The sequence below is a fragment of the Rhinolophus sinicus genome, chromosome 15, assembly GCF_057876585.1.
Source record: "Rhinolophus sinicus isolate RSI-liver-muscle chromosome 15, RSI-T2T, whole genome shotgun sequence".
NCBI classification, from domain to species: Eukaryota; Metazoa; Chordata; class Mammalia; order Chiroptera; family Rhinolophidae; genus Rhinolophus; species Rhinolophus sinicus.
The window spans coordinates 94,657,789-94,684,807 of record NC_142515.1 but is presented as its reverse complement, the minus strand read 5'-3'; the positions used below and the strand labels follow the sequence as shown (position 1 = coordinate 94,684,807).

Below are 27,019 nucleotides of genomic sequence, written 5' to 3'. Positions count from 1 at the left end.
TCTGAACAACAGGGTTGCTGGTTCAATTCCCACATGGGCCAGTGAGCTGCGCCCTCCACAAGTAGACTGAAGACAACGAGCTGCAGCAGAGCTGCCAGAAGGGTGGGCCAGATGGCTCAGTTGGTTAGAGCGCGAGCTCTTAACAACAAGGTTGCCAGTTCAATTCCCCTATGGGATGGTGGGCTGTGCCCCCTGCAACTAAGATTGAAAACAGCGACTGGACTTGGAGCTCAGTCTGCACTCTCCACAACTATATTGAAGGACAGTGACTGATGGGTCCTTGAAAAACACACTGTTCCCCAATATTCCCCAATAAGAATTAAAAAACAAAAAACATGTCAGTGATCTCACCCATACCCACTGCCTACAGGATAAAGAGCCTACACTCTTCAGTTTGGTTTAAAAAGTACTTTATGATCTGATTCCCACTCTGCTCCCCTAAATGCCCATTAATTGAGCACTTACTACATGCAGTCACCCTGTGGGTGCTGGGGACCCACAGGTGAACAAAATAGGCAAATGTCTGCTTTCTGCAGTTGACATTCTACAACAGTGTTTCACATAATGAAACTTTTTTTTCATTATCGCCCTCGTAAAGGAAAAAGATGGGATTGTCTTTAAATTTAATGTAAGTCAATCAATTTCAATTTAATTGCATTTAATTTCTCCCTAATGACTATGCGAGATATATATAATATAATGAAATTAAATACTTAGTAATAAGATTTTGTCTGAGAGGGTTGGTTTTGGAAGGCCACAGCCATTGTAAGTTTTAAGGATTTTTTGCCCCCCCCACCAGCCGGAATTAATTTGGGTCCTCTTGGGAACCATATCATTCCCATTGAGAAAGCATGCTTTAAAGGGAGAGCTGTACAATACACAAGTAAGTGTTAAAGATTATATCAGAGAGCCAAGAATTTACAAAGAAAAGAAGGGAGAGTGGTTGAGGGCGCCACTTGACATCTTGAGCATCTGAATCAGGAAAGTGCTCTCAAGACAAGGAAGACCAGCCTTGTTTTTATCAGCTGCAAAATGGAAATGATAATTTTCTCCTCACAATGCCTAGCACACAGCAAGCGCTTAATGAGTTGGCTTTATTGTTATTATTAATTATTTTACTTTATTATTTTTTTATGGAGGTATAATTAACAATTTTTTTTAAAAAAAAAAGGTAAACGGAGATACGCTTCTGCTCCTACTTGGGTACCAGCGCGCAGCAGCTCACACAACTGGCGCCTCCCCCTCCGTCCGCAAGGGGCGCTGTGGGCCCCGCGGCCGGGCTGTTCTAGGCCGCGGCAACGGAAGTTTCATTTTTCCCTCACTTCCTGTCTTGGCCCAGGCTTGGGCTGCGTGGAGGTTTTGCAATGCCGACTGGAGACTTTGAGTGAGTCGAGGGTCGCCAGAAGGTGGGGGGTGGGGGCGGAAGGTGCCTTAAGGGTCCTCGGGGGTTTTCTGGGGCCTGGGTACGCGGAGGCCGCGGGAGCCTCGTCTCGCTGACTCAACCCTTTCCTCCCACAAACTTGTCCCCGCAGTTCGAAGCCCAGCTGGGCCGACCAGGTGGAGGAGGAAGGAGAGGACGGTGAGTACGCCAGGTCGCCCGAGTCACTGCCGCCTGCTCTAGCCCCCTACCTTGGCACCGCCGTCCGACCCCGCATCTCCCCCCACGGCCAGCCTCTGCCCCGCGCCATCCTTATCTGGGCCCGCGAATCGCCAATTCCAGATGTTCACTGGCCAGTCCCTCTTCCTCCCCACGCCTCACAGCCCAAGCCCTCATAGCCGCTCCCCTACTCTGGGGAGGAAGTTGTAACAGCCTGCCTTCTGTCTTTGTACCAGCGCCCGGATGCTTTGATGGCCTGCCCCTGCCTTTATGCCAGGCGTCCCCTATCCTTGTCGTTGCTCTGGGTCACTACAGCCAGCTCAGTGTCCCCGCACAGCTGTCCCAGCGTACTTCCTGGCCAGCCCTCTGCCCTTGGTCCCACCTTCTTCAGGTCCTGGTGTGGGCCTCATCCTAAAGGCCCCTGTATTTCAGCTTGAGAGCTCCCGCCCCTTCACCTCACTTCTCCTCCCCACACTCCCTCTCACAGACAAATGTGTCACCAGCGAACTCCTCAAGGGGATACCTCTGGCCACTGGCGACACTAGCCCAGAGCCTGAGCTACTGCCAGGAGGTGAGTGATGACCTCCACTCCATCCCTGGGCTGCCGCTCTCCCCAGCCACATTTCCGCCTGGTCCCCATTACCCATGGCTCAGTTCCTCTCCCCTTCTCCCCTTCTCCCCTCGCCCAGCTCCACTTCCGTCTCCTAAGGAGGTCATCAATGGAAACATCAAGACAGTGACTGAGTACAAGATAGATGAGGATGGCAAAAAGTTCAAGGTGAGGCTGGGAGCGGTGGTGTGTGTCAGGTGGGTCCTTGGGCCCAGGAGCCTTGAGGACAGGAAGCCCAAACCTCTCTTCTCCTCTCCTCTCCCATCCACAGATTGTCCGCACTTTCAGAATTGAGACCCGGAAGGCTTCAAAGGCTGTTGCAAGGAGGAAGGTGAGACCGTGCTCCCATGTCTTGGGGGCTTACCCCAGGGCTAACTCAGAGGAATTAAGAATCCTTTTTCCCAGTGCCTTTATTTTCAGAAGTGAGGTCTAACAGTATTGGAGGAGAATTGAGGCGAGGGGTGTTTGTAATCTGTTGAGGCCCCAAATAGTCCAAGTTGCAGGAGTGGTTGGGTTGCTTCCTATGCTTCTTGACTTGTCTACCAGGAGGAACAAAGCTAAACATTTCCCTGAGGTGGTTGTAGCAGTAGAAGTGGTAGCAATAAATCCATGTGGCACAGTTATCTGCACACTGTGTGCCAGACCCCATGCCAAATGCCCTGTGGGAAGTGTTTTCTGATTTTGATCCCCATAGCAGCCCAGGGAGGTGGGGAGCATTTGTGACCCCCATTTTATAGGAGAGGAAGCTGAGGCCCAGGTTGTTTAACCCAAGGCCCGCGAAGTTTGGATGACCCCTGCATACCCCTGAGCATTGCTCCCTGGTGGTAGCTGGGCCACCACCTGCACAGCACCCCCAGGAGCTGTTGGCTGTGCAGCTATTTCCCTGAGTCTCTGTTCTCTCATCTGGAATATGGGGTGAGAGCTGCCCCTGCCTCCTGGAGCTGGCATGAAGCCTGGCACTCACTCAGGAAATAGGAACTGTCATCGTCAGTGCTATAGGGGGCGTTTGGAGAGGGTGGAGAGTGGGGTTTAAGGCTCAGACACCCTACAGGGCGCTGTTGCAGATCTGGGTACCAGGGGGTGGTGGTCCTACCTGCTCTTGCCCTGACCTGTCCCTACCCTGCCCTGAGCCCAGAACTGGAAGAAGTTTGGGAACTCAGAGTTTGACCTACCAGGGCCTAATGTGGCCACCACCACGGTCAGCGATGATGTGTCCATGACTTTCATCACCAGCAAAGAGGTAAGTGAGGCAATAGGGCAGGAAGGTGGTGGCCAGGCTGTTGGTGGCAGGGGTGCAGCAGCCCTCTGAGCTGCCCTTGCCCATCCTGTCAGGATCTGAACTGCCAAGAGGAGGAGGACCCGATGAATAAGCTCAAGGGCCAGAAGATCGTGTCCTGCCGCATCTGCAAGGGCGACCACTGGACCACCCGCTGCCCGTACAAGGACACACTGGGGCCCATGCAGAAGGAGTTGGCTGAGCAGCTGGGCCTGTCTACTGGCGAGAAGGAGAAGCTGCCTGGAGGTGCCGGGGGCTGGGGGTGTGGCTGGCAGGCTGTGCTGCAGGGGGACCGTGGTGGAGGGGGAGGCTGTGTGCCCTTCTGGAGAGCCCTGGGCTGTCTCCTGCTCTCTGTGAATGGGCTATCTCCATCGTAGCTGTCGTCTCCCACCCCAGTGTCAGCTCCACAAAGGCTGTGGCCACAGTCCGTGTTTGTGTATGTGTGAGAGAGACCGGCCGGGTGGGTGCTGTGACTGCTGGTGATGTCACCTGTCTCCTTGTCGGGGGCTGTGAGAACTGCTTGTGTGTATGTCTCCATGTGTAACTCACCGGGAGGAGTGGGGAGATGGCGACCCCGTGTGTGAGACATGCCTGCAGTGATTCTGCTGCGGACTTGGAGAAGGTCTGACGTGAGTGTGCTGTGTCTGTCTGCCATGGTGCGGCGGCTGCCCCGTGTGTGCTTCTGTGCACACACACCTGCGAGCAGACACACAGGTGACTGTCTGCGGTCCTTATCCTTCAGCGTGATTTGCTGAGGGTAAGTTTGAGTCCGGACAGCTCTACATCTGTCTTTGGGTGCGGCGTGCTTGTCACCTGCCGTGTGTGTCCCTGGGGCTTTTCCCTGCCCCATGTTGCTCTGTGGTGAGAGTAGGCCGGGTATTCCTCAGCTCTCAGCCTTGTAGGCACTTCAGACCCAATCAAGCCTCATGACTTTTTGCTCTTCCTGTGCTGCTGGCTTCCTAGGTGTGAGCTTTATGTCATCATGGCCACCAGGCCTCTGAGGGACCAACCAGATGCTTGTGGCTTTGACAGCTGGTGCCCGGGCTATGTCAGGGCTGGAACTGCTGGCATCGTGGGTGGGTCTGTCCCTCCGCTGTGCCAGGGTGAGTCCTGCCCTGACTGCTTTTGGTTTCCAGAGCTGGAGCCTGTGCAGGCTGCCCAGAACAAGACAGGGAAGTACGTGCCACCAAGCCTGCGGGACGGGGCCAGCCGCCGTGGGGAGTCCATGCAGCCCAACCGCAGAGGTGAGGCAGTGAGGGCACCCTGGCACCAGGCTGCTAGGCAAGCAGCTCCCAGTACCCAGTGATTATCCCGTGGGTGGGGCCCAGGCAGGCCAGCCCCTCAGAGCTTCCTCTCCTTGCCTGCCCAGCGGACGACAATGCCACCATCCGTGTCACCAACCTGTCAGAGGACACGCGTGAGACTGACCTGCAAGAGCTTTTCCGGCCCTTTGGCTCCATCTCCCGCATCTACCTGGCGAAGGACAAGACCACTGGCCAGTCCAAGGTGGGCTTGTGGCCATGAGGGGTGAGGGGTCACCTGTCCAGCTGTGCCCTAAACACCCTTCTCCATCCCCACCCCCAGGGCTTTGCCTTCATCAGCTTCCACCGCCGTGAGGATGCTGCACGCGCCATTGCTGGGGTGTCCGGCTTTGGTTACGACCACCTCATCCTCAACGTCGAGTGGGCCAAGTAAGACTGCTCCCCTGTCCCATCACCATGTCACAGCTGACACTCGGGCTGACTGGGGCCCCACACCAGTTGAATAGCCACCAAGTCTTCTGGGGTGCAGGTCATTTATTGTCCTTTTCATCTTGAGGGGCCACTGCCATTCGTGGCCGAGCCAGGCTAGTCACCATAGGTCTGGCCCCACGTGTGTCCTGTGCCGTGCCTCACCCCGAGACCCCAGTTGTGTGTGTGTGGAGGGGGGCAGGTCTTGGGGCTCCCTTGGGGTCTGAAGACCCCACACTCGCTCTCCTCATCACTCCTGTCTCCCTCTTTAGGCCGTCTACCAACTAAACCAGCTGCCACCACTGCTACTGCTGGGCCTCTGGCCCCAGGACCCTGCGGTGACAGAAAGCAACCTCCAAGAGCAGGGGGCTCCAAGGGCAATAAAAAGGCTCCAATCCCCCTATGCACGTCCTGTTTATATATGGGTGTCACCTACCTTGTGGCAGGTGGGGTCAGCCTCCCCCTCCCCTTCCTGTATGGGTTTGCTCCCTGCTCAGGGTTGGTGCTGTTGGCGGAAATACTTGCTGCTCTGGCCTGGGTGCTCAGGGTTCCCACCACAGGCGTTTGGGGGAGGAAGTGGCAGTTTGGCACCTGCTGTGTTCTCACCCCTGTTCCCCTGCAGGGTCCTTTTGGTGGGGAAGAGGCTCGAAATGTGCCAGGTCATGGACTCAGCTCAAGTGGCTATGACAGTGAGGGGCAGAGCTTGGCCAGAGCTCGCAGTGTTCTCTAGGGCCTGGCCCTTCCTGCAGCCGAGGCAGTGTAGGTGGCAGCAGCCCGGGCTAGGTGCTACCGCCATGTAGAGCAGCGGGTGGATACAGGTGGCCAAGGGCACGAGGCTCCGCGTCACCTGGTGGCCCACGTAGGACCTCAAGTCCAGCGCCGCCTCAGCCTGAGCCACGTCTGCAAATGCTGGGCAGCGGGCTATCCAGCGCTGCCGGGCGGACAAGTTGAGCACCTGTGTGACATAATAGGGCACGTAGGAGCTAGCGTAGAGGGCTACACCACTGGCCACCAGCACTGCCACTTGCATTTTCTCAGCTGCTGTCAAGCCGTGGCTGCGTAGCACAGCCCGCCCGAGGGCGCTATAGGCCACCAGGGTGAGCAGCAGCGGCAGGACACAGCCCAGTGCCACCAGCACCAGGCTGTAGACTCTGTAGGCCTCGAGCTGGTTACCCGCTGTCCCCAGGCACTTGATACAAGCCCCAGGCCTGTCCACAGTGCAGTTGCCTTCCTGGTGTGGCGTCGTCAGGTGGGAGAAGCTGAGTGTGGGTGCAGCCAGCAGGGCTGCTAGCGCCCAGCCAGCGGCACTGATGGCCCAGGCGTGCTTGGGCTGCAGGTGGCTGCGGGAGAAGAAGGGGTGAACGATACCCAGGTAACGGTTGATGCTGATGCACGTAATGAAGACGACACTGCCCAGCAGGTTGCAGACAAAGAGGAAGCGCTCCAGGCGGCATGTGACTTCCCCATAGCGCCAGTGTTTGGGTGGGTACAAGTAGGCGGCCAGCGGGGGCAGCGTCAGGGCATAGAGCAGATCGCTGATGGCCAGCTGGACCGAGAAGACCACAGCTGGCTGCCACGGGCGCTGCTGCTGTGTGCTGAAGCGGTAGAGGGCCAGGCCGTTGCCCGCCACAGCCACCAGGAACTCGACCACCAGCATGGGCCACAGGAAGCTTTCCTGGAAGTTGTTCAGGATGCGGTCAGCAGCCGCCAAGATGTTGGGTGGGCAGGGTGGGACACCTGTGGGCAGAGGGTGTCACCGAGTGAACCCTGTTCCTCCTCAACGTGGCTCCCACTACTTTCACCAGTCCTGAGTACCTGCTGTGCACCAGGCCTGCATAAACCCTTTGGATACGGAGTTTCACTTCTGTCCACGCCTATGAGGGGTGTCAACTGCAGCTGGCTTTTACAGAAGGAATGGGGCCCAGGAAGGTCAGGAGCCCAGAGTCTGTCACTCAATTGATGTTCAGTAGGCTCTGTGGGTCTGGCACCCTCAAGAATCAGCTGGGGCAAGAACCAGGGGGTCGCAGGAGCACCTAACCTGGCAGTGATGACTGGGAGCCCTTAGGCCTGGGGTGGAGGAGCAGGAACCCAGGGGGCTCAGACCCCACTGTAATCCTCCAAGTCCCCACCTTCAGAATCAATCACCCCTGTAATGCCACCAGAGTCCAGCTTCTGTCATCTATCTGGACCAGCAGTTGCTTAGGCCCTGGCATCCCAGCTCCTTGTCGGTCCTCATCAGCTCTCCCCACAGCCTCCAGAGGGCGCCTGTGAGTACCTGGATCTGGTCGCATCCCTCACTGGAAAATACAGTTCTCACTGATTTTCCCCTGCTCTTTCTCCCACCCATTTGCTCTCATCTGCTCTGCATGACTCTTACAGTCTCGATGCTGGCTTCCTGGTTGTTCGTTAGACACATCCTGCCTCTGGGCGTCTGCACTGACTGTTTTCTCCCCACCTCAGTCACAGGCTACATACATCCGTAAGGCCGTTTCCTTCACTTCCTCCTCCTCTGGTTCCAAGAGGCCTGTTCTGACCACCATAATATTGCCACTGCACACTTTGGCTCCCTTCCCTGCTTATTTTTTTCTCCACAGCCTGTATCTCCATCGACCACTGTGAGGAAAATCCCCAGGAAAGTATCCCTCTTGAGGGCAGGGAGTGCCAGCTTCTGGCTCCCAAGCACCCAGAACAGCACCCAGGACACTGGAGCATGGAGGAAGAGCAGAACCCTGGAGTTGATTCCCTCTCACACACCCCTCCCACACTCAGCCTGCTTTCTAATCTTGAGAAATGGCCCGTCACCAGTGGGTCCAACAGGCTGGCCACTGTGCTAGGTGCACAGACCCCTCCCTGGCTGTTTCTGTGCTCTCACTTCTGCCTATCCATCCCAGCTTTGGGCTCCCAGTAGCTCTAGGAGGAAGCTACTGCCCAGATAAGATTCTTAAACCATCTCCCCATACCCTCCACCCGTCCTGGGCTGCAGGGGCCAGGGCCCTGGATGTGCCCAGCTCAATGACCCAGCAGCACTCGCTCCTCACCTGAGGTGTTGGCAGCCATGGCCCAACAACTTGCTTCTGGGTCTGCTGCACTCGCTGTGTCTTCGTCCCCTCCCAACAGCTCCACGTTCAGGCGGCTGAGCTTATAGTTCAGGCACCAGCCTCCCTTCTGCGTCGGATTTCCTTCCTCATTGAACTTTCTAGATCTGGGTCTGTTGACGGGGCCCTGAGTTTGGGGGAGGAGCCCAGGACCCGGGACCCAGAGCCGCCAAAGACTAGAGCCAAATATGCCCACTTCCCTCATTCGCAAAACAAGGTCCTGCACTTCCAGTGCCACGCTGGGGGTCAGAAACCAGGTCCAACTCCCAGGGGCTGCTGGCCTCTGTGAGACAGAAAACTCGTAGGCAGTCAGGGACATAGCCATGGTGGAAGGAATTAAGGCCGACACCTTAACAAAGCCAGAGGAAATAACTTCACAAGCTGCAGGGCCCACCAGACTATCAGCTCGGGTGTGTGTGGGAGGACCCGCCGAGATTAAGTAGGAGGTTGGGGAACCAGCTCCTTTATGAAAGGAAACTTGTTACAAAGCCATTCAAACTGCAGAGCCCGCCAAGATTAACTGCCCAGGTACAGGAAAGGGCCAATCAGCTTGCAGTTAACAATTTCAAACTGCAGAGAACATGTGCAGTCTAAAGAGACCAGGTAATAGCCTTTTGTCAATCCCAGGTGTCAGTCAGTGAAGTGGTCCCACACCTGGAGAGGAACAGCCCATCCCAGATAAAATCCACAGGACCCTGCGAGCCAGGCCATTTTTGAGCGGTGCTGTTGCTTGGGAGGCCACTCCAAACCCTCTGGAGTGTACTTTTTTTCCTAACAATGCCACCTTGAGCCTTGCCCCCTTTTTGCCTTACCTTTCCTGGGGGCCCACTCTAAACTCTTTGGAGTGTACTGTCCCTTTTAATAATGGCCCTTGAGCTACTGCTTTCTGCCCGGGCCCACTTGTTTCTTTGAAGTGTACTTTTTCTTCTAAAAAACTGCCTTCACTACTTTACCTCGGTATCTCAATTCTTTGCTCTGAATGCCAAGAACCCGGATACCGCTTCAATGTGGGCTCATCCTTCGGTAATGTAGTGGCAAAGCTTCCCAGTGTTCCTCCCCGAGGCCCAGGTTTGACCCCCTGGGTGTGGGAGCCAAGCCCCAACTTCTCAGCAAGAAGGGCCCACTCTCCGGTAACATCTGGGTCCTGTGCCCCAAGTCCCCCCATTGCAAACACAGCCTCTGACTCGTTGGAAATCAGTGTTTATTAGAGTAGGAGATTGGGGAACCAGCTCCTTTATGAAAGGAAACTGAGGGCTGTACCTGGACACCCAGGCAGGAGCCCAGGGCAGCACCTCTCGGGCCCCAATCTGGGGCATTCCATCCTCTGCTCAGGCTTGGCCTTAGGCCACTTTCTTAGATGGCCGTGCTTGGCCTCGCCCAATGTCCCGAGCAGCCCGTCGGGGCCCCAGCTTGGCCTGGGCCCCCCAGGGCTTGCCCTTTGCCTTTGGAGGCCTCCGGTCACTGCCACGGTCCAGCTTCCGCTCCTTTACCTGCCGCTTCTTGCTTGGAGGCCCAGTGGGCCGTCTCCGTCGGGCCTTTGGGAACATGTCTGCAAGGAGAGACTGTCAGGGCTACCAGGGCACAGGAACAGGCCCACGGTGCCCAGCTGCAATGACTCCTGCCACGCACCTTCATCAGGCTCCTCGCCCACTGCCTGGCGGAAATACTCTGCTTCATCCTCCTCCTCCTGGCCAGCCCCCTCTGCCTCAGGGGGGGCCCCAGGGTCCTCAGCATCGCTGTCCCCATCAGCCTCTGCCCGTGCCCGCTTCATGCCTGCCAGGCTCTTCTTCCTGGAGAAAGGTGTCGGTCAGTGTGGCAGCCTGCACCCAGGACCCACCTCATTACCCGCCAGACACACACTTGTGGGCCTCTCGCTGCTCCTGCTTCCGCTGGACATTCTGGGCCTGCTGGTCCTGCCTCTGGGCCTTGAGCCGCAACTTCTCCTCCTTGGCTGCCAGAATGGCTTGCAGCTCCTCCTCTGTTTTGTGCACTGAGAAGAGATGGTTCACCAAGATCCAAATGTGCCCACTGCATCTTGTGACCCAGCCTGGAGGGCCTCAGACCCCTGGCCCCATGCCTGCCAGTCCCGTCCTCACCGAAACTGTGAAACAGCACATTCCCTTCCCCAACGCCCTCCTGGATCTTGATAAGCTGCAGTGTCATCCGAGGCCCAATCTGGAAGGACATGGGGGCAAAGTCAGTCCTTCCTTGGGGTCTAGGGGCTGCCAGAGGAGGCCACTTCTGACACTGGGCCTCACCTCAGTGAGCCGAATGGCACTCTGCTGGGCCCGCATGTTGCCGCGCCCTGCGATAGCCTGGGGCAGCTCCGTAATGTTGTGTTCACCATCAGGCTCTGCCTCGCTCTCCGACAGCCCCGCGCCCCTGTGCAGGGGGTACACACAGCTCAGCAGGGGATCCCAGGCTCCTGGAACAGTTCTGGGTCCCCTTGGACTGTGGGAGCCTCCTACCCCACCCGCTCCTCACGTGGCCAGCAGCTCACTGATGTCCTGCAGGCGGCTCATGTTGGGGAACTTCTCCTGGAGAAGCTTCTTCATCCCTCGACTTGCACCCACAGGAACAACTTTGATGCTACTGTAGGGGCCGGAGTAAAGAGGAGAGTTAGGGATCATGGGATCAGAGGCCAACCCTACCCTCTCCCTTTCTCCCTTTTCCAGTGCTTCAGGGCATTTACTTTCAGACTGATCAGGCTAAGCAGCAGTGTTGCCATCAGCTGGAGGCAGAGCAGCACCGCTGCCCCCATACTCACTAGTGGCGGAAATCCAGCTCCTGGGAATCTGGGTTGTAGTTGATGAGAAGACAGCGCTTGATGGTGTTCAGGTTCACCTGGAAGAGAGAGGATGAGGGCATGGGGCATGGCACCAGGTCAGCTGCCCCCGAGCCTCACTGCATGCTGGAGGCCAAGCCAAGCCCTGTGGGGACTGATGGGGCTGCAAGTCGTGTCTGTGGACTGCTGGCTAGAAATCCTGGTTCTAGGGCCCTCCGAAGGCCACCCACACCAGACTTTCTGAGGATCACATCTAACAAGCTGAATTTGAGACCCGCTAATACCAGGGATTAGGAGCTGGGACTCAGGAGCCAGACTGAAAAATACAATCCTCCCCAACTGCCTTGTATCTAACCTCAGACTAGTTACTTCACCTGTCAGCCTCAGTTTCCCTCTCTGTAACATGAAGTCATGACAATACATGCTACACCACTTAAACCAGCACTGAATAAAGCACCACTGGCATTTTCCACCTGCCAGGGGGGAAGGCAGTTCACAGGGAGCCCCTTGCCTCATGTCACACAACATAAATGAGATTTGACTTTGGAAGCCAGAGATTTCAACCTCAGTGCTGGGAAGTGAGAACTGAGCAATCAACCCCAGGGCCTGTGTGGTACCTGCTATCTGGCACATCCATCCACACCTGCCACTCCAGGCCCAGCCCACCTTGTGCACATTGATGGAGGGGAACAGGTTCTGGAACATGGTGGCCATGAGCTTCACATGCATGCCGTGGGGACCAAAGCTATTGAGCACCAGGAGAGGCGGGTGGGTAAACTGCTGCTCGTGCATGCGGTGCCGGCGCAGTGAGGAGACCACGTCACGCACCAGCGTGTACTGTGGGAGGGGAGAGGGGTAGTGAGGAGTGGGTGACTGCCAACCACTCATGGCTGGCACCATCCCCCAAACCCAGCTCCCACCCCACATGGCCCTCACACCACCTCCAATCCTTACCTTGTTGATCCGGAAGGTCAAGGTGGGGCCTCCTGGGAGGCGCATCAGCTTCTACGGAGAAGAAAGGATCGATGAGGGTGGAGGCTTCCAGCTAGGGAGCAGGGGGAGTGGGAACCTCTGCCCCATCTCTTCAGAGCGTTTACTTTGAAGCCAGAATCACAGCAGTTCAGAGGCACATGGGTTCATCATGAGAGTTGAGGGAGAAGGAGAGTATGGGGTAAATGAGGGGTGTGGGTGTCCACTCACAAAGTAGATATTGGTCTCCGTTTTGCTCAAGATCAGGAAATGTGTGACCCCAAGGGGCCCAGCCACTGCCACACAATCCTTCAGAGAATTTTTCTTTCGTACCTGAAAATTAGGAAAAAGAACGATCAGACCCCTTTTTCAGCAGATTATACACTTAAAACTGCATGCCTTTTTTGCACCTAATCCTTCCCAGAAGGGAGGTTGGAGTTGGGATGGAGTGGAATGCCCTTGGCCTCTAGAGCCAATCAGACCTGAATTCGAGTACTGCCTCTTGCTTACTGTGAATCGCCCCATTCTGCAGATAAGCCAACTGAAGCACAGCGAGGTCAGTTAACTTGCTCCAGGCCTTTCACAGAAGCCAAGTTTCTAGCCTAGTTCTGCTGATTCCAGAGTCCCCTATTATCCACCAGTCCCAGGCACCCACCTAAACCCCAAGCTGAGTGCGCTCATCTGCGCGCCCTCACTGCTGCTCCGGAAAACCACGAGAGGCCAAGACGATGGTCCCCACACGAGTCTCTTTCTCCACCCAGGGAGGCTGAAGCGCTGAGCGGTTGGAGCCGCGACAACGGGGCCCGGGGCAGGTGGAGGAGGGCTGGGGGGTGCAGACCTGAAGGCGGGTGGCGGTGAGCGGCTCCATGACCCGCCGCAGGTCCAGGCTGAGCTGCCGAACGCCGCGACCCGCGCGGCCCCGAGCGAACACGAACGAGTGCGGCTGCGCGGCGTAGGCCTCGAGGCTGCGGAGCTGCGCCTGGGCGCGCGCGCGCTTCTGGTGCCGGGACTACGGAGGCGAGAGGCGAGCGGTGAGCGTTGCGGCCTCGGCCCGCGCCGCCCGTGCCGCCCGCCTCCCCGGCCGCCGCACCTCACCCGCCCTGACTGCCGCATGCCGCCGTCTACTCCACGAGGGCCCTTCTACAGGCCGCTTCCGGCGCCACACCGCTCACTTCCGGCACCGGCGAAGCTATCACGTGAGGCGCCGCCGCGCCGTGATGTCACCAGGCAGGCTTATGCACCAGATAGCGAGAGGGGAAAAAAGAAAAATCGTTGGAGGTGTTGCTATGGAAACACCTGGTGCCTATTTTTACGGAAACGGGGGTGGGCCGCGCGGCACAGGGAGCTGGCGAGAGCGCTGAGAAATGAGTGGCGGGTTCGAATCTTGCCTCCGCCAGTTCTGCCAGCTGTGCGATTTTGAGAGCCACTTTCCCCACCCCGAGGCTCCTAAAGGACCCTAACGAGAAGATAATAATAATTTACTCTCTGACCTGAGAATTAAGAGAGACAATGTACGCACAGTGCTTGGCACAATGGTGCTAGGCACTTGGGGAGCAACCAGACAAGCGGGGTAGCGCGGTGGCCGTTACTCCTTTGGGCCCCCAGCTCCTGCGAGCCATCTGTCCTCCCCCGGGGCCCAGTCTGCGGATGGGCTGAGGATGGAAACTCCACATCACCTTCTGGAAACTTAGGGCAATGTGGGCGAGTGGTGAAAAATTCATCCCCTCCCGATTTCCGCTCAAAGCCCCAGTTTTGGCCTCAGGCCTCTGGCTTCTTCCCCAGAACCTTGGGGTGGGGGGAGGGACGCCCCCAACATCTCTCTCCCTGTCCCATTCGCTTCCCTTCCTCCATCTGCCTCCCCTCCCCCATCTGCCTCCCCTCCCCCATCTGCCTCCCCTCCTCATCTGTCTCCCCCTCCCCAATTCTTCCCCCACTGTCTCCTCTTCCCCATCTCTGTCTCCTCCATTTGTCTGTCTTCTTTTCCCCCAACTTTGTCTCTGCCATCAGTTGTCTCTTTTATCACCTCTAAGTTTCCATCCTTCTTTCTCTGTCCCTATCCCCATTTCTCTCTTATCCTCTCCAGACTCTCCATGTCTCTCCCCTTCTCTGTGTCTCAAACTCTCCCTTCTGTCAGCCCCTCTGTGTGTCTTAGGAGGTTTTTTTTCTCTGCTGCCAATGGGGGAAGCTGGAGGGGGCTGCGGGTGGGGGGCCAAGGGGCCCAGTATGGGGGGGGCCTCAGCCCAGGCCGGGAGCCCAGCCTGGCAGCCTCTCTCAGATCTGGGACGACCATTTCCTCTTTCAGGCCCAGAGTCCACTCAGGTTACGAGTTCAGGACCGAGGACCTGGGGAAGGAGGCTGCTGGTCTGCAAGGCCTTCGCACAGGTTAGAAACCTCAGGCCTGTGCTCTCAGGTTGGGGGGTTCTGCGTGAATCTCTTTGTACCCTTGAGAAATGGCTGTCTGGTTTCTTCTGCCTGTTTCTGTCCCTGCATGACTTGACCTGGGTGAAGATGTGACAGTGTGTGTGGGAGACAAATGGACACATGCGTGTGGTAGTGGGGTGTGAGCTGGTGTTGGGGCTCGCTGTGTACCTGGTCTGCATCTCTGTGCTTGCTGGTGTGTGACCCCGTGTACCTGGGTGTGTATGTGTCTGATACACAGGTACAGACACACTCAGCCCACAGGTTTTCCTTTCAGTTGTGAGGTTATGTGTGTGTGTGTGTGTGCGCGTGTGTGTGTGAGAGGGACCATATTTTGAACACACAACTGTTGCCTGAATCTGTTGTTTCCGGTTGTGTGTTTGGCAAATGGAATCTGTGTGTGTGTGTGCCTGGCAAATCCACCTACCCATGCACACACAGATTCCGTCTGTCTGTCTTTGCTGCTTTGTACAGCGGTTTGCCTGTCTCACTGGGTGTGTTGCATGTCTCATGTCTTTGTGCTGCACTGTTATGTGAGCACGGGTGTGTGTGACTGTCACAGCACATACATGTGAGTTCTGGAGCCAAGCTTCCTGGGCCGAATCCCATTGCCAACATTTTCGGGCTGTGTGACCATGGGCAAGTCACTCACCCTCTCTGAGGCTCCGTTTTCCCTGCTGTTAAATGAGGCTACACACAGAAGGCAGCTCAGGTTGTGAGGATTAAATGAGATAAAAGGTGTAAACAGTTTAGAGTCATGCCTGACACTGCAGGTGCCGCTGATGTTGGCTATTGTCCTTCTCTGTGGTGTGTGTGTCTGTCTGAGGCCCGGATCCCCTGATCCTGGGGCCTGCAGCCTCCCATGCTCTGTGCTGTGCAGTGGGGGGAATGTCCAGGGCACTGACCTGTGTTATCAGGCTCTGGTGGCCTGGCCAGGGGGGTCTGGCAATTCGGCCTCAATTCTCATGTGGGAAATCCTAAATATTTACAGTTGGAGCTCCTGGGTTCAGTATCACAGTTCTAGTCCCAGGCTCTGGAGGGCCAGGAGGGGCTCATTACCAAGCCTCCTCCCTCCTGTTCTCCCCCAGCCTTTCCCCTTTCCCAGCTCGGAGGCCCCTGCCAGAACCTTGGCTCCTCCTCAGACTTCTGTGCCTGCTGCGAGACTCACTGGATTCAGGGTCTTGGTCGTGAAAGGTGAGAGAACTGGAGGGTGGGAGGGCAAGTGAAGTCTGATTCTGTCTGTTGGGAGAGTGGGGCCTCTGCTTGACTGGGGGCTTCGCAGGCCTTCTCACCCCCGCTGAGACTCTTGTAAGGCAGTGTGTGTTACACACTCTAGCTCCAGGGGATGTGGTCCATTTTTGTTGTGAGGGGCCTGGTGTCTTCAGGTAGACAAGGAGATGACCCCACTCACCTGTTGGGAGCTCCTGCTTGATGTGCGAGTTCAGTCATAAATGTTCCTTTGTCCAGCATAGAACCCCCCAACCCTCCAGTTCCCACATGACTCAGAGTAAAAGCTGAAGTCCTCCTCAAAGCCTCAGGGCCCTGCACACTTTGCCCCCTCACCTCCCTGCCCCCACCTCCTCCCGCTCTCCCCCTCGCTCACCCTGTTCCAGCCTCACAGGCCTCCCTGCTATTCCTTGGGTACATCAAGCAAGATCCCACCTCAGGGCCTTTGCACTTGCTGTTCCTTCTACCTGACTGCTCTTCCTCTTCTCTCTCTTCCTTCAAGTCTTCACTCAAGTGTCGTCCCTTTAAATAGAGGCCTGACTCCTCTATTTAAAATGCCACCCAAGCCCAGGATTCCCACCCCCTTCCCTGGCTTGCGTTTTCTCCTAAGCACTTACCACCTTCTGACCTATCTACTGTCCATTTTCCCAACCAGGATGTCAGCTCCTCGAGGGCAGGGATTTTGTCTGTGTTGGTCACAGCTGTGTTCCCATTGCCTGGAATAGCTCCTGGCACAAAATAGGCGCTGAACGAGTGTGTGTTGAATGTGTGAATGAGGCAGCATGTGTGACAATGGCGACCACAGGACATGTGCCTGTGTGGCGACCAGGACATGTGGGTTCGGATATAGTGGAACTTGGTACAGGGATGATGAATGGACACATGAGACATGTTCTGAATGTCTGCAGGTACACATGGGAGGCATGTGTGTCCCCCATCTGAGAAGCTGTGAACCCCAAGAATGAAGGCAGTGGTGGCCCGTGTGTGGACCCTACAGGGTCAGGGGTAGGTGGCCTCAAGTAAACATCCTCAAGTGAGGACACTTGTAGGAGGCCACCTCTGTGAGCTGGGGAATATCTGGGGGCACAGCAGACCTGGGGCATGTGGGTGTTGGGGGTGTGTGTGGCACCAGGCACTGTTTCAGGTGATGGGGACAGAGCAGTGAACAAAACCCAGACTTAGCCTCTGGAGGGTGATATTTTGGTGGGGGAATTCAGATAGTAAACAATCACAAGTAAATGAGGCAATTTCAGAGAATGATAAACGCTAAAATAAAAAAGATGGACTGTATAGGGAGTGTTCAAGAGGGGCAAATCTAAATGGGGTAGACAAGGAAGGCTTCTGAGGAGGGGACAGCTGAGCTGAGGTCTGAATAAGGAGAATGAGGGAGCCATGTTAAAATTCAGGGAAGAATGTTCTAAGCTGAAGAAAGAGCATATGCAAAGGCCCTGAGGCTGGAGAATGCCTGGTATGTTTGAGGAACAGCAAGGAAGCCAGGGTTCCTGTTGCCGAGTGAGCGAGGGCTGAGTGGGAGGAAGTGAGGGCAGGGAAGGGACGGGAACAGGATGCAGGGTCTTGTGGGCTTTGGGGAGGACTCGGGCTTTTACTCAGAGGGAGGTGAGAGCCATGGAGGTTCTGAGCAGAAGAGGGATGTGACCTGACTTGGGTGTTCACAGGCGTCCTCTGACTGCTGAGGGAGAGACCAGAAGTTGAGGACAGACGACTGGAGACCTGGGAGGCAGCTGCTGTAAGGAAATCCAGATGTTGTGTTGAGCTGGGATCATGGTGGGGGGGGGGGTGTCGATAGTGGGATGTGGAGGAATTCAGGGTCTAAACAAGAACTGGTAGTCCTGGCAGAGGGGTTGGATCTGCCATGAAGAAAGAGAAGGTATGGATGACACTGGACTTTGGTCTGAGAATGTGGGAGATGGGGTGTCCACTACTAGACTGAGACTTGCCTCTCACCCCACCTCACCCTCTCCGACCGCTTCTGCTCCAGTCTTCAGAGGTTCCTTTAGTACATCAGGCATGGTCCAGCCTCGGGGCCTTTGCACTTGCTGTTCCCCCTGTCAGGTCTGCTCTTTCTCAGACATCCCCACGCCTTCCTCCCTCACCTCCTTCAGGTCTTTGTTCAAATGTCACCTCCTCCAGGTTTTCCCTCTTCTCAGATTGCCCCCGTACAGATCCCCATGTCTCGCTGCTCTTTATCTTTAGCACTTAGCGCCATCTGTATTATAATACACTTCATTAATCTTATACTTTACTTTGTTCCTGATGGGCAAGGATTTTGAGTTTTGTTCCAGACTGTATTCCCCCAGCACCCAGAATTGAGGTCGGCAACAGTAAGCCCTTAATGAATGCTTGTTGAATGAATGTATGAGCCATGCAGTCCCGCAGGGCTTCTGGAACTCAGTGGCGAGGTCAGGGCGGTATCCCACTGGGTAGTTTCCAGCCTCGGGAGTCTGTAGACCCGGAGCCACGCACGTGTATACACGTGCATTCCCGCGTGGGATCAGCTGGGTGTAGCCCGGTCTGAGATTCAGGGCCGAGTCTGGGTTCCCGGGTCCCTCCCTCCTTCCTGTTTGTCCTCTGCCTGCAGGCCCGCCATGTGGGCGCCCGGGCTGCGCACGCTGCAGCTGCTGTTCCTGCTGGGCGCATCGTGGGCGCGGGCAGGCGCCCCGCGCTGCACCTACACCTTCGTACTACCCCAGCAGAAGTTCACGGGCGCCGTGTGCTGGAGCGGGCCAGCATCTACGGGCCCGATGCGGGAGGCGGTGAACGCCAGCGAGGTGGCGGCGCTGCGCGTGCGCGTGGGCCGTCACGAGGAGCTGCTGCGCGAACTTCACCGGCTGGCGGCGGCTGACAGCGCCGTGGCCGGCGATGTGCGCGCACTGCGCAAGGACAGCCGCGGCCTGAGCGCGCGCCTGGGCCAGCTGCGCGCGCAGCTGCAGCACGAGGCGGACCCAGGAGCAGGGCCCGGCGCCGAAGCGGAGCCCGCCGCCGCACTGGCGTTACTTGGGGAGCGTGTGCTCAACGCGTCTGCGGAGGCGCAGCGTGCCGCCGCCCGTTTCCACCAGCTGGACATCAAGTTCCGCGAGCTGGCGCAGCTGGTCAGCCAACAGAGTAGCCTTATCGCCCGCCTGGAGCGCCTGTGTCCAGGAAGCTCGGGCGGGCAGCAGCAGGTAACCCCGTAGTCCCCCCAGAATCGCAGCCACTTCGTGTGCACATTATCTGTAATATGGGTCTCCTGCAACCCCCGAATCTCTTAGCAGCAGTTCCGGAAATCTGGAGTTCCAAAAACTGGATTCCTACTTCTCCTCCCATAACTCATTTGGGTCAAAATGCAACTGTTGGCTACTTAGTCTTTACTTAATCCACTTCATATGACTATTCTTAGGATCCTGTAATCAAGCATATTGTGAGGAGAAAGACCAAAGCTCCGTGATGTGGAGGTGTTATATAATACTCAGTATACACCCTGTGCCACTGTTTCTAATTCCTGCCAGATTATTATGAATTCTGGAACATGTCTGGCTCTGGGTTTTGACAGCCCCGACCATACAGGGTTGTGGGGGCATTCAGTAAGTTAATACTCGTCGTTGGAAGTACTCATGTTATCCCTACTTTATAGAAAAGAAGTTGGAGGCACAGATTGGTTAGGCTGTGCACACCAGAGCAGGCATTTAGGCCCAACTGTCTGCTCTTGACAGCTACTTAGGCTTTTGGAGAGGATCAATCCATGCTCCAGCCTGATCTCCCACCCATCTGGGTGCTGGGAGATTTAGGAGCTGAGTGGCCTAGGCTGAAGGTTAGTGCAATCACATCTGATTTTCTTGGTCTCCCCAGGTCCTGCCACCGCCCCTGGTACCTGTGGTTCCAGTCAGTCTGGTGGGTGGCACGAATGACACCAGCAGGAGGCTAGACCCAGCCCCAGAGCCCCAGAGCCAGCAGGAGCCCTTGGCTTCTTCCATGCCCACAGGGTACCCTGCTGTTCCCACCAAGCCAGCGGGTAAGATGAGGGCAGGGCTGTTGGGGGTATGAAGAGCCAGGGGACTTCCAGTGCAGCATGAGTATAAGGAAATAGGAGTCAGGATTTTAACAGCAGATTCCTCTCATGGTGAGAGGGCTGGAGGAAATACTTTTAATCTGGTGATGGAACATGGAGCTATGGCTCCTACTCTAATAAAGACCAAAATTTTTACTATGGTATGAAAACAAGAGAGGAAGCCCTCTTATATTGATGAGGGGACAGGGAATTTAGGACTGCTACTTTGGTGAGAATTTGAGCTGGTTCAGTGTGCCATGTTCAGGACTTCTATTCTGGTGAGGAGACCATAGAGCCAGGATTAAAAAACCCCAGGCTCCACATGTGCTATAGTGAAGGAAGAGTGACTTAAGGATCTTATTCAGGTAAAGAAATGGGTATTGGGCCTCTTATTTTGGTGAAGGAATGGGAGAGGCAGGACTACTATTCTGATGAGGGTACCAGTGAGAATTAAAATTCTTACTCCAGTAGGGGTTGGTTGGTCCGGGCCTCCCCCATATCTCTGTGCTCACAGGCCCATGGCAGGATTGTGCAGAGGCCCATCGGGCAGGCCATAGGCAGAGTGGAGTGTATGAGCTGCAACTGGGCCGGCATGTGGTGTTGGCATGGTGTGAGCAACAGCTGGAAGGTGGAGGCTGGACTGTGATCCAGAGGCGGCAAGATGGCTCTGTCAACTTCTTTACTACCTGGCAGCACTACAAGGTGGGTGCAGGTAGGCAGGGCTGGGCAGGGGAGGGGACCAGCTCCTAACTTCCTGACTTTCCTGCCCTGCCAGGTGGGTTTTGGGCAGCCTGATGGGGAATATTGGCTGGGCCTTGAACCTGTGCATCAGCTGACCAGCCGTGGGGACCATGAGCTGCTGGTGCTCCTGGAAGATTGGAGGGGCAGGGGTGCACGTGCCCACTATGATGGTTTTTCCCTGGAGTCTGAGAGTGACCACTACCGCCTACGGCTTGGCCAGTACCATGGAGATGCTGGAGACTCTCTTTCCTGGCACAATGACAAGCCTTTCAGCACTGTAGATAGGGACCGAGACTCCTATTCTGGTAAGGAGCTCTTATTCTTGTGGGGGGGAAGGGGTGTAGGGGAGGAAGGACTCCTAGTGAGGGAATGAAAGAGTGGGGTAAGACTTCCCTTCTGGTAAGAAGCAGGATATGCAAGAGAACAGAGGATAGGACTTTTATTCTGGTAGAACAGGGAACTCAAGATTCCTTTTCTGATGAGGCAGTAAGAGTCAGGACTCATGTTCTGGTGAAAAGCAGGGCATGCATGTGGGGAGTATGGGGGTGTTGTGAGAGCTAGGACTTATTCTAGAAAGGAAATAGAAAAGATTGTTTTCCTGGTAAAGGAATGAGGGGTAGAGCTCCTAGTTTGCAGAAAATGTGGGGAAAGTATGACTTGTAGTTTAATAAGGGGCTATGGAAGGAATTACGGCCATTGCTCTGAAGAAGAAAGTGGGGGCCAGGGGATGCCTGGCAAAAGCCTTGCATTAGTGAAGTACTGGTAGAGGCTTTTATTCTGGTAGGAGGACATGGACTCTCTCCTCCCTTAGGTAACTGTGCCCTGTACCAGCGGGGAGGCTGGTGGTACCATGCCTGTGCCCACTCCAACCTCAATGGTGTGTGGCACCGTGGTGGCCACTATCGCAGCCGCTACCAGGATGGTGTCTACTGGGCTGAGTTTCGCGGCGGAGCTTACTCTCTCAAGAAGGCTGCCATGCTGATCCGGCCCCTGAGGCTGTGATCATCTGTCAGTCTGTCCCCCAGGTCCCAGGGGATGTTTGTCAGCAGAAGCCGACGTGGTCGTGGCCACACCTCCTGTGTGGTTCAGTGCATGCCATGTCCCACAGACCTTCCTGTTGTCATCGATCTGCTCCCCAGGGCCCTGAAAACAGCACCCAGGAATCCCCCTGCCAACATCTCTTAACCCAGGCGCCTCCCCAAGGGCACTTAGATCTCGGTTTGAGCTCATATTTTATAATAACACAAAATATCCACAGACCGTGTCTGGTTTGCATCTCCACCTGGCAGGGTCACTCCCTGTGCCCACCCTCCTCTTCCTCCTCCTCCTCCTCCTCCTCCTCCTTCAGGTCGTCCAGGATGAGGTTGTCCAGGTCTTCCAGCAGGCCCTCCTGGCTCAGGCAGGTGGCCACCGTGGAGCCACTGCTGATGTGGGGGTTGCTGGGGTGTAGGACTTTTGGCAGGTGGTTCTGCTTCCGGCTCTTCGGGTGTGCGCAGGACGTCCCAGGCACGTGGGGCTCTGGGGAGGGAGGGGTTCTGAGGTCACATGAGACTGGGCCAAGGAGGCTGAGGCCACAGGCTCAGAGCTACAGGAAATTTGGAGGTGTAAGCCACAGGAGATCCAGGGACATGGGTGTCACCTGAGGCTCCAGGAGACTACACAGGGGCTAAGAGCACAGACCACAGAGGCAGAGACCCCGGGACATGGGTGTGGGTCACTGGAGGGAAGTTAGAGTCTCACAGGCAAGACCATGGGGAAGTGGGTGTTAGGAGGAGCAGGGGTCCAAGATGACCTGGTGTTGGAGGCCATGGAGACTGGGGAGCCATGGAAGACATGGAGGGAGGAGCCGATGACATTGGAAGTGGCCATGGGGACAGGCCTTGGGAGGCACGTGGAAGAAGCAGGCAGAGACCCTGGTACTTAAGGCCCCAGAGGTGGAGATCCCAGGAGTCAAGGCCAAGTAGACAGCCCACAGTGGGGAGAATCCACCGGGGATGAGTGGCGTCCTCACCTCGCCGGTTGTAGCAGTCGGCAGCTGAGCAGGAGTGGGTGTTGGTGCTGCGGTGGTCCATGTCCCGATCCCGGCGTGGAGGGAGGATCCGTGTCGGATACACGGGAAAGCCGCAGCCGTAGCAAGGGGATGAGGACCCCATCTGTGCCCAGCCCCTGGGGGTGGGCAGGGCCATGAGGGTCCAAGGGAGAGGGCAAGGCTGGGCCAGGGCAGGGGTAGGGCAGGGCTGAGTCTAAGGTGGGGAGTCAGGACCTCACCGAAAGTTGTGTCGGCACTTTGGGCAATGGAATTCAGCCACGCCCCACATCTTGTCACATGGCACAGGCTCATAGCGCTTCCGACATTTCCTGCATCGGGACACCTGGAGGTGTGGAGAAGGTAGCAGGCTCACTATCAGGGGGAACTCTGTTAGCTCGCTATTGGCCACAGTGGGAATGTTTATACCACAGAAATTGGCAAACACTAGAAATCTGGGGTCCCCCCAACCCCTCTCCTCCCACCCATAAGAGCTGATTGTTAAGCATTGACCAGAAGCACGAGCACACCATTGGTTAAGGGGGTTTAGATACCAGATTTGGGGCTGTGGTTTCGGGGTCAGATTTGATTGCTATGGTAGCTGTCAAACTGTGGAGTCAGAGGTCAGGTTCCGGGGTAAGGGTTGAACTCCTCAAGTTGAAGGTCAGATGTCCAGCTCAGGGTTGGGGGTTGGGGTCTGAGATCGAGGTTGAGTTCTCAGAGGCTGATGTTCTTAGGTCAGAAGGTCAGACATTGAAGATGGGGGTTGGGAGTGGAGTTCAGGACAGAGTCAAGGTTGGACTGGGTTATCACCTCCTTCCGCTGGGGTACGCGGCGCCACCAGACATGGTCACAGGAGGAGCAGGCAAACTGCCGGTCCACAGCAGGGATGAGGTCTTCCTGGGCACGTTGGAACATGCGTAGGTTGGCTTGTGTCAGAGGCAGGAGGGAGGTCGCTACTGCCTGTGGAATGAGGGGGGATGAGCACGAGAGGGTGGTCAGCCTTCCTCCACCAACATAAGTCTCAGCCTCCTCTCCTAGCAGATGCACCCCCTCCTCTACAATGACCTCACTCTCGCCCATGTTTGTCCTCCCTGTTCCACACCCCCCAGTCCCACCTGGACTCACCTGGATATCCTGGTCCTGCTTCATGTCCTCTGGTGGATCCTGGGTGGAGACACCAGGGGCAGAGGCTGGGGATTCAGCTCAGGCCTCTTTTCACCGTGTTTGTTGGCGGCCGGGCTCCTGGATGGGACCCTCCCAGCCCCATATAAGAGTAGGGTGTTCCTAACTCACAAGGAGCTGATTGGCAGCGCTCTTACTGAGACCAGGTACGTGACCTCTGTTACCCTCATAACAGTCCTGAGAGGTGGGCAAACCTGTTATCTCCATTACTCAGATGGGGAAACTGAGGCCCAGAGCCAGGAGAGGGCTTGCCTGAGATCAGAGCAGGCCTGGACCCCATGCTCCCTTACTGCTGGTTAAGTACCACACATTTATTGGCATTGGGATGAGTTAGTTGCCTCTTTGAGGCCATGCTGCTTTAGGCTAAGTGTTCAGTCTCTGAGTTCAGATAGATGCAGGTTCGATCCCCAACTCTCCATTACTTCTAGCTGTGGCAGTGTCGCCAAGCTACTCCCCCTGGGTCCCTAATGAGGGGCATCTCAGAGCCCAGGCTCTGACTCTGAGTGGCTTGGGTTCAAATCCCAGCTGCCACTTGCAAGCTGCATAATCCTGGCCAGTGACTTCATCACTGTCTCAGTTTCCTCATCCATAAAACCTGGTGATAAATAATAGGACCTGTCTCATGGGGTCGCTTTGGTGATGAAATGAGTCAACAGGTAAAATTCTTGGAATCCTGCAGCAAGGAAAGTGCTCAATCAATGCTAAATGCTACTCTTTATTTTTTATCATACTCTTTATAGGTATAAATGTCAATGTATAAATGTAAAGAGTATAATATATACTTTATTATACTCTTTAACAACTCTATACTGGTCTTCCAGGCAGGCAAAATCCACAGTGCATCCGCCACCAAAGCCATCTAAAGGGCAAAGTGGCCATGATGTGTCTGTGTTTTAAAGCATTCATTCATTCATTCATTCATTCATTCATTCATTCATTCATTCATTCAACAGGAGCCCTTTGCCCCCTCTCTCCTGTTCCCCATCTCCTGTTCATCCCAGCCTGTCTGCATGTTCCTTTGCTCACACTATTCCCTCTTCCAAGAGGACTATTTCAGACCCCTCCATTCCCAGGGATCACTCTTTTTCAGCCTTGATCAGTTGACACCACATCCTCCAGAAAGCCTTCCCTGACCTCTAGAGCTCCTCTGTGATGACATTAATCCTGGCTAGCATCACTAACTAGTTTCATGTCTCTCTCCCCCATTTAATACCATTAGCATGGAATGAACACCTACTGTTTGCAGGCTCCCTGGCAGGCCACACAGCCCTTCTGTGAATAAGTAAATATGGTTGGACCATGAGTTGTGGACTGGCAGTGCATTGAGTGGGGCTCACCAAGGATGGGCAGGGTTCCCTCTGTTCTCCCTCCCCAGTTACCCTGTCCTTTGAGCGGAGGGGGGACAGTTTACCTGGGTATCCAGGTCATTACTCAGTTCCTGTCCATCTTTCTGCTTTACTCCTGGTGGGGAGAGTTAAGTGTAAGTGAAGGGCCCTTGAAGGATCTTGTGGGAGTTTCAGGGTCTCCGGAGCCCCAATACAGACCCTCCCCAAGAGATGATCTCAACTCTTCCTACCCTCCGAACAGACCAAGCTCCCCCGCGCGGAACACCCACCAGTCCCGGGAACCCTGCCCGCTCACCGTACACGATGGAGCGGCCCACTCCGGTGTGATCGCTGTCAAATTTCCTCATCAGAGTCCCCGCCTTCCTGTTGGAGACCTTCCCATAAAACTTCTCCCGGAGGCGCCGGACGCTCTTCTCCAGCTGGGGTGGGGACAGCGGGGCTCGGAAAGGGGAAGAGAGCGATTGCCCCTCCCTATTTCTAGGCATCCTTCTCCGGGCCTGAACTTGACCCTTGGTTTTGGCCTCCGCATCCCCCACCCCCATCCCTCCATGGTATTTCCTGGAAAAGCCAAAGTCCCCACCGGGCATTGGGGGAGGGTGCGGACTGGGGCGAGCGTCCTAGGCTCGGGAGGAGGCCGGCCAGGTAAACCCTGGCCTCTGACCCTTGACCCTGAAGCCCCTGCTTTTCGCCCAGGGGGCCGCATTTTGCTCAAGAGGAGGTGGCGGTCACTCTCCTTTCTGAGGGAGGCGGACAAGGAGGAAGGTCTGGGCTTCGGATGGAGTCCCAAGGAACTGCGAAGCCCCCTCTGCGGCCCGGCCCTTCCCGGCGTCTCTTGATGGCCCCCGGCCCAGCCGTAGCCATCTCCTACCTCCACACCTTCTTGAGACATGGTGGCAGTCACGAAGGTCCCCGCGAGGGTCCGCACTGCGCGCTCAGCGTCCCCCTACCTGGGCGCGCCCCGCGGTCCAGCCGCGCGCAGGGCAGGGGGCGGGGCTCCGGCCGGCTCCTCCCTTCCTTCCCGGCCCCCTCTTTCGCTTTCGATTGCAGGGAAGCGCTAGCTCCACCCTGGCTCCGCCTCTGCTCTTGTGCCCCAAACCGAGGAGGGCTCCCGGGGTCCGCACTCTGCGGCTGAGCGCGCAGACCTCCGCCAGGAGAGGCGGCGCGGCCTCTGCAGTCGGTCACATGTCCCCACGCTGCGCGGGGTCCGCGTCTTCACGTCCCTCGTGGGGGCGGGGCCGCATCGGAAGGCCGCTGCGAATCTCGCGCTCCCCCTTCTACCCCCGCCGCAGCTCGCGCTCCCCTAGTTCATCGCCTTCTCCCCTCACCCAGGAATCAGGCACTAATTAAGACCTGGGCACCTTCCTGACTCTGAGTCTCTTACCCGGCCACATCCCCTCTCTGAACCTCAGTTTACTCCTCTATAAAATGGGGGTGATAAGTGACTACATTCTGGGGTGTGTGTACGCGTGCGCGCCAGGATTCCAGACCCCGGATAGAACGCTTAGTAGCTCTTGGCATGCAAACTAGTCGGGCCAGCTACTCGGTGCCCGTCCAAAGGGACAGGCAGTGGGGGGATGGGGGGGGTGCTTGTTGAAAATACAGGTTCCTGGTCCCAGCAGTCCGGCAGAATACGGCAGTCAGCGGTTCCAGGGAAACCTGGATTGTATTGTAAATCCAAAGGTTGAGAACTCCGAGCTCCACGACGATTCTAACCCACCCAGCACAGGGGGCTGGAGGGGCTCTGGCCCAGTTTGGAGATTTCAGGGATGGCTTCTTGGAGAAAGGGACGGCTCGTATAGAGTCCTTGGAGTTTGAGGTCTTAGCTAGATGAAGCACAGAGTGGGGAGAAGGAAGCAGCTGGTGAAAAGACCCCAGAAGCAAGAGAGAGTCTGACGTTTTAGGCCAGGGTTTCTCAACCTCCTCATTGCTGCCATTTTGGGCTGGGGAGTTCTTTGTGGTGGGCCCCGTG

At 56.3% G+C, this 27,019-nt stretch overlaps 5 protein-coding genes and 1 non-coding gene across 10 annotated transcripts; 2 read left to right on the top strand and 4 right to left on the bottom strand.

Moving 5' to 3' along the window:
• Positions 1–1,274: 1,274 nt before the first annotated feature.
• On the top strand, positions 1,275–5,616 carry EIF3G (eukaryotic translation initiation factor 3 subunit G). Its single transcript, XM_019744892.3, has 11 exons — positions 1,275–1,384; positions 1,533–1,579; positions 2,085–2,168; positions 2,287–2,375; positions 2,479–2,538; positions 3,343–3,447; positions 3,540–3,729; positions 4,620–4,727; positions 4,853–4,989; positions 5,068–5,174; positions 5,486–5,616. The coding sequence occupies exons 1-11, from the start codon at positions 1,365–1,367 to the stop codon at positions 5,499–5,501; spliced, it is 963 nt and encodes a 320-aa protein (XP_019600451.1). The 5' UTR covers positions 1,275–1,364; the 3' UTR covers positions 5,502–5,616.
• Positions 5,262–8,747, bottom strand: P2RY11 (purinergic receptor P2Y11). The gene is made up of 2 exons (XM_019744890.3): positions 8,252–8,747; positions 5,262–6,950 (listed from the first exon to the last, which is right to left on the bottom strand). The coding sequence occupies exons 1-2, from the start codon at positions 8,631–8,633 to the stop codon at positions 5,887–5,889; spliced, it is 1,446 nt and encodes a 481-aa protein (XP_019600449.3). The 5' UTR covers positions 8,634–8,747; the 3' UTR covers positions 5,262–5,886.
• Positions 8,748–9,492: 745 nt separating this feature from the next.
• PPAN (peter pan homolog) lies at positions 9,493–13,289 on the bottom strand. The gene is made up of 12 exons (XM_019744891.3): positions 13,158–13,289; positions 12,901–13,071; positions 12,294–12,395; positions 12,048–12,098; positions 11,760–11,930; positions 11,076–11,152; positions 10,793–10,900; positions 10,567–10,690; positions 10,405–10,483; positions 10,169–10,298; positions 9,938–10,098; positions 9,493–9,857 (listed from the first exon to the last, which is right to left on the bottom strand). The coding sequence occupies exons 1-12, from the start codon at positions 13,173–13,175 to the stop codon at positions 9,649–9,651; spliced, it is 1,401 nt and encodes a 466-aa protein (XP_019600450.3). The 5' UTR covers positions 13,176–13,289; the 3' UTR covers positions 9,493–9,648.
• LOC141572974 (small nucleolar RNA SNORD105) lies at positions 12,162–12,248 on the bottom strand. Its single transcript, XR_012498563.1, has one exon. It is a non-coding gene; the product is annotated as a small nucleolar RNA SNORD105 (small nucleolar RNA).
• On the top strand, positions 13,144–21,750 carry ANGPTL6 (angiopoietin like 6). Of its 4 annotated transcripts, none has more exons than XM_088792485.1 (9): positions 13,144–13,258; positions 14,365–14,444; positions 15,569–15,674; positions 17,384–17,454; positions 18,307–18,889; positions 19,554–19,716; positions 20,267–20,454; positions 20,528–20,798; positions 21,305–21,750. In XM_088792485.1, the coding sequence occupies exons 5-9, from the start codon at positions 18,314–18,316 to the stop codon at positions 21,493–21,495; spliced, it is 1,389 nt and encodes a 462-aa protein (XP_088648611.1). In that variant the 5' UTR covers positions 13,144–13,258; positions 14,365–14,444; positions 15,569–15,674; positions 17,384–17,454; positions 18,307–18,313; the 3' UTR covers positions 21,496–21,750. The 4 variants fall into 4 exon arrangements, with proteins under 4 accessions (XP_088648611.1, XP_074194305.2, XP_088648612.1 ...); XM_074338204.2 differs by having other exon boundaries at positions 13,257–13,573; XM_088792486.1 differs by lacking the exon at positions 13,144–13,258 and adding an exon at positions 13,323–13,340.
• SHFL (shiftless antiviral inhibitor of ribosomal frameshifting) lies at positions 20,916–26,235 on the bottom strand. 2 transcript variants are annotated; one of them, XM_019744893.3, is made up of 8 exons: positions 25,919–26,235; positions 25,346–25,469; positions 25,116–25,165; positions 23,648–23,686; positions 23,333–23,482; positions 22,762–22,865; positions 22,505–22,659; positions 20,916–22,011 (listed from the first exon to the last, which is right to left on the bottom strand). In XM_019744893.3, the coding sequence occupies exons 1-8, from the start codon at positions 25,937–25,939 to the stop codon at positions 21,785–21,787; spliced, it is 870 nt and encodes a 289-aa protein (XP_019600452.3). In that variant the 5' UTR covers positions 25,940–26,235; the 3' UTR covers positions 20,916–21,784. The 2 variants fall into 2 exon arrangements, with proteins under 2 accessions (XP_019600452.3, XP_019600453.3); XM_019744894.3 differs by having other exon boundaries at positions 21,713–22,011; positions 25,927–26,065.
• Positions 26,236–27,019: the final 784 nt, after the last annotated feature.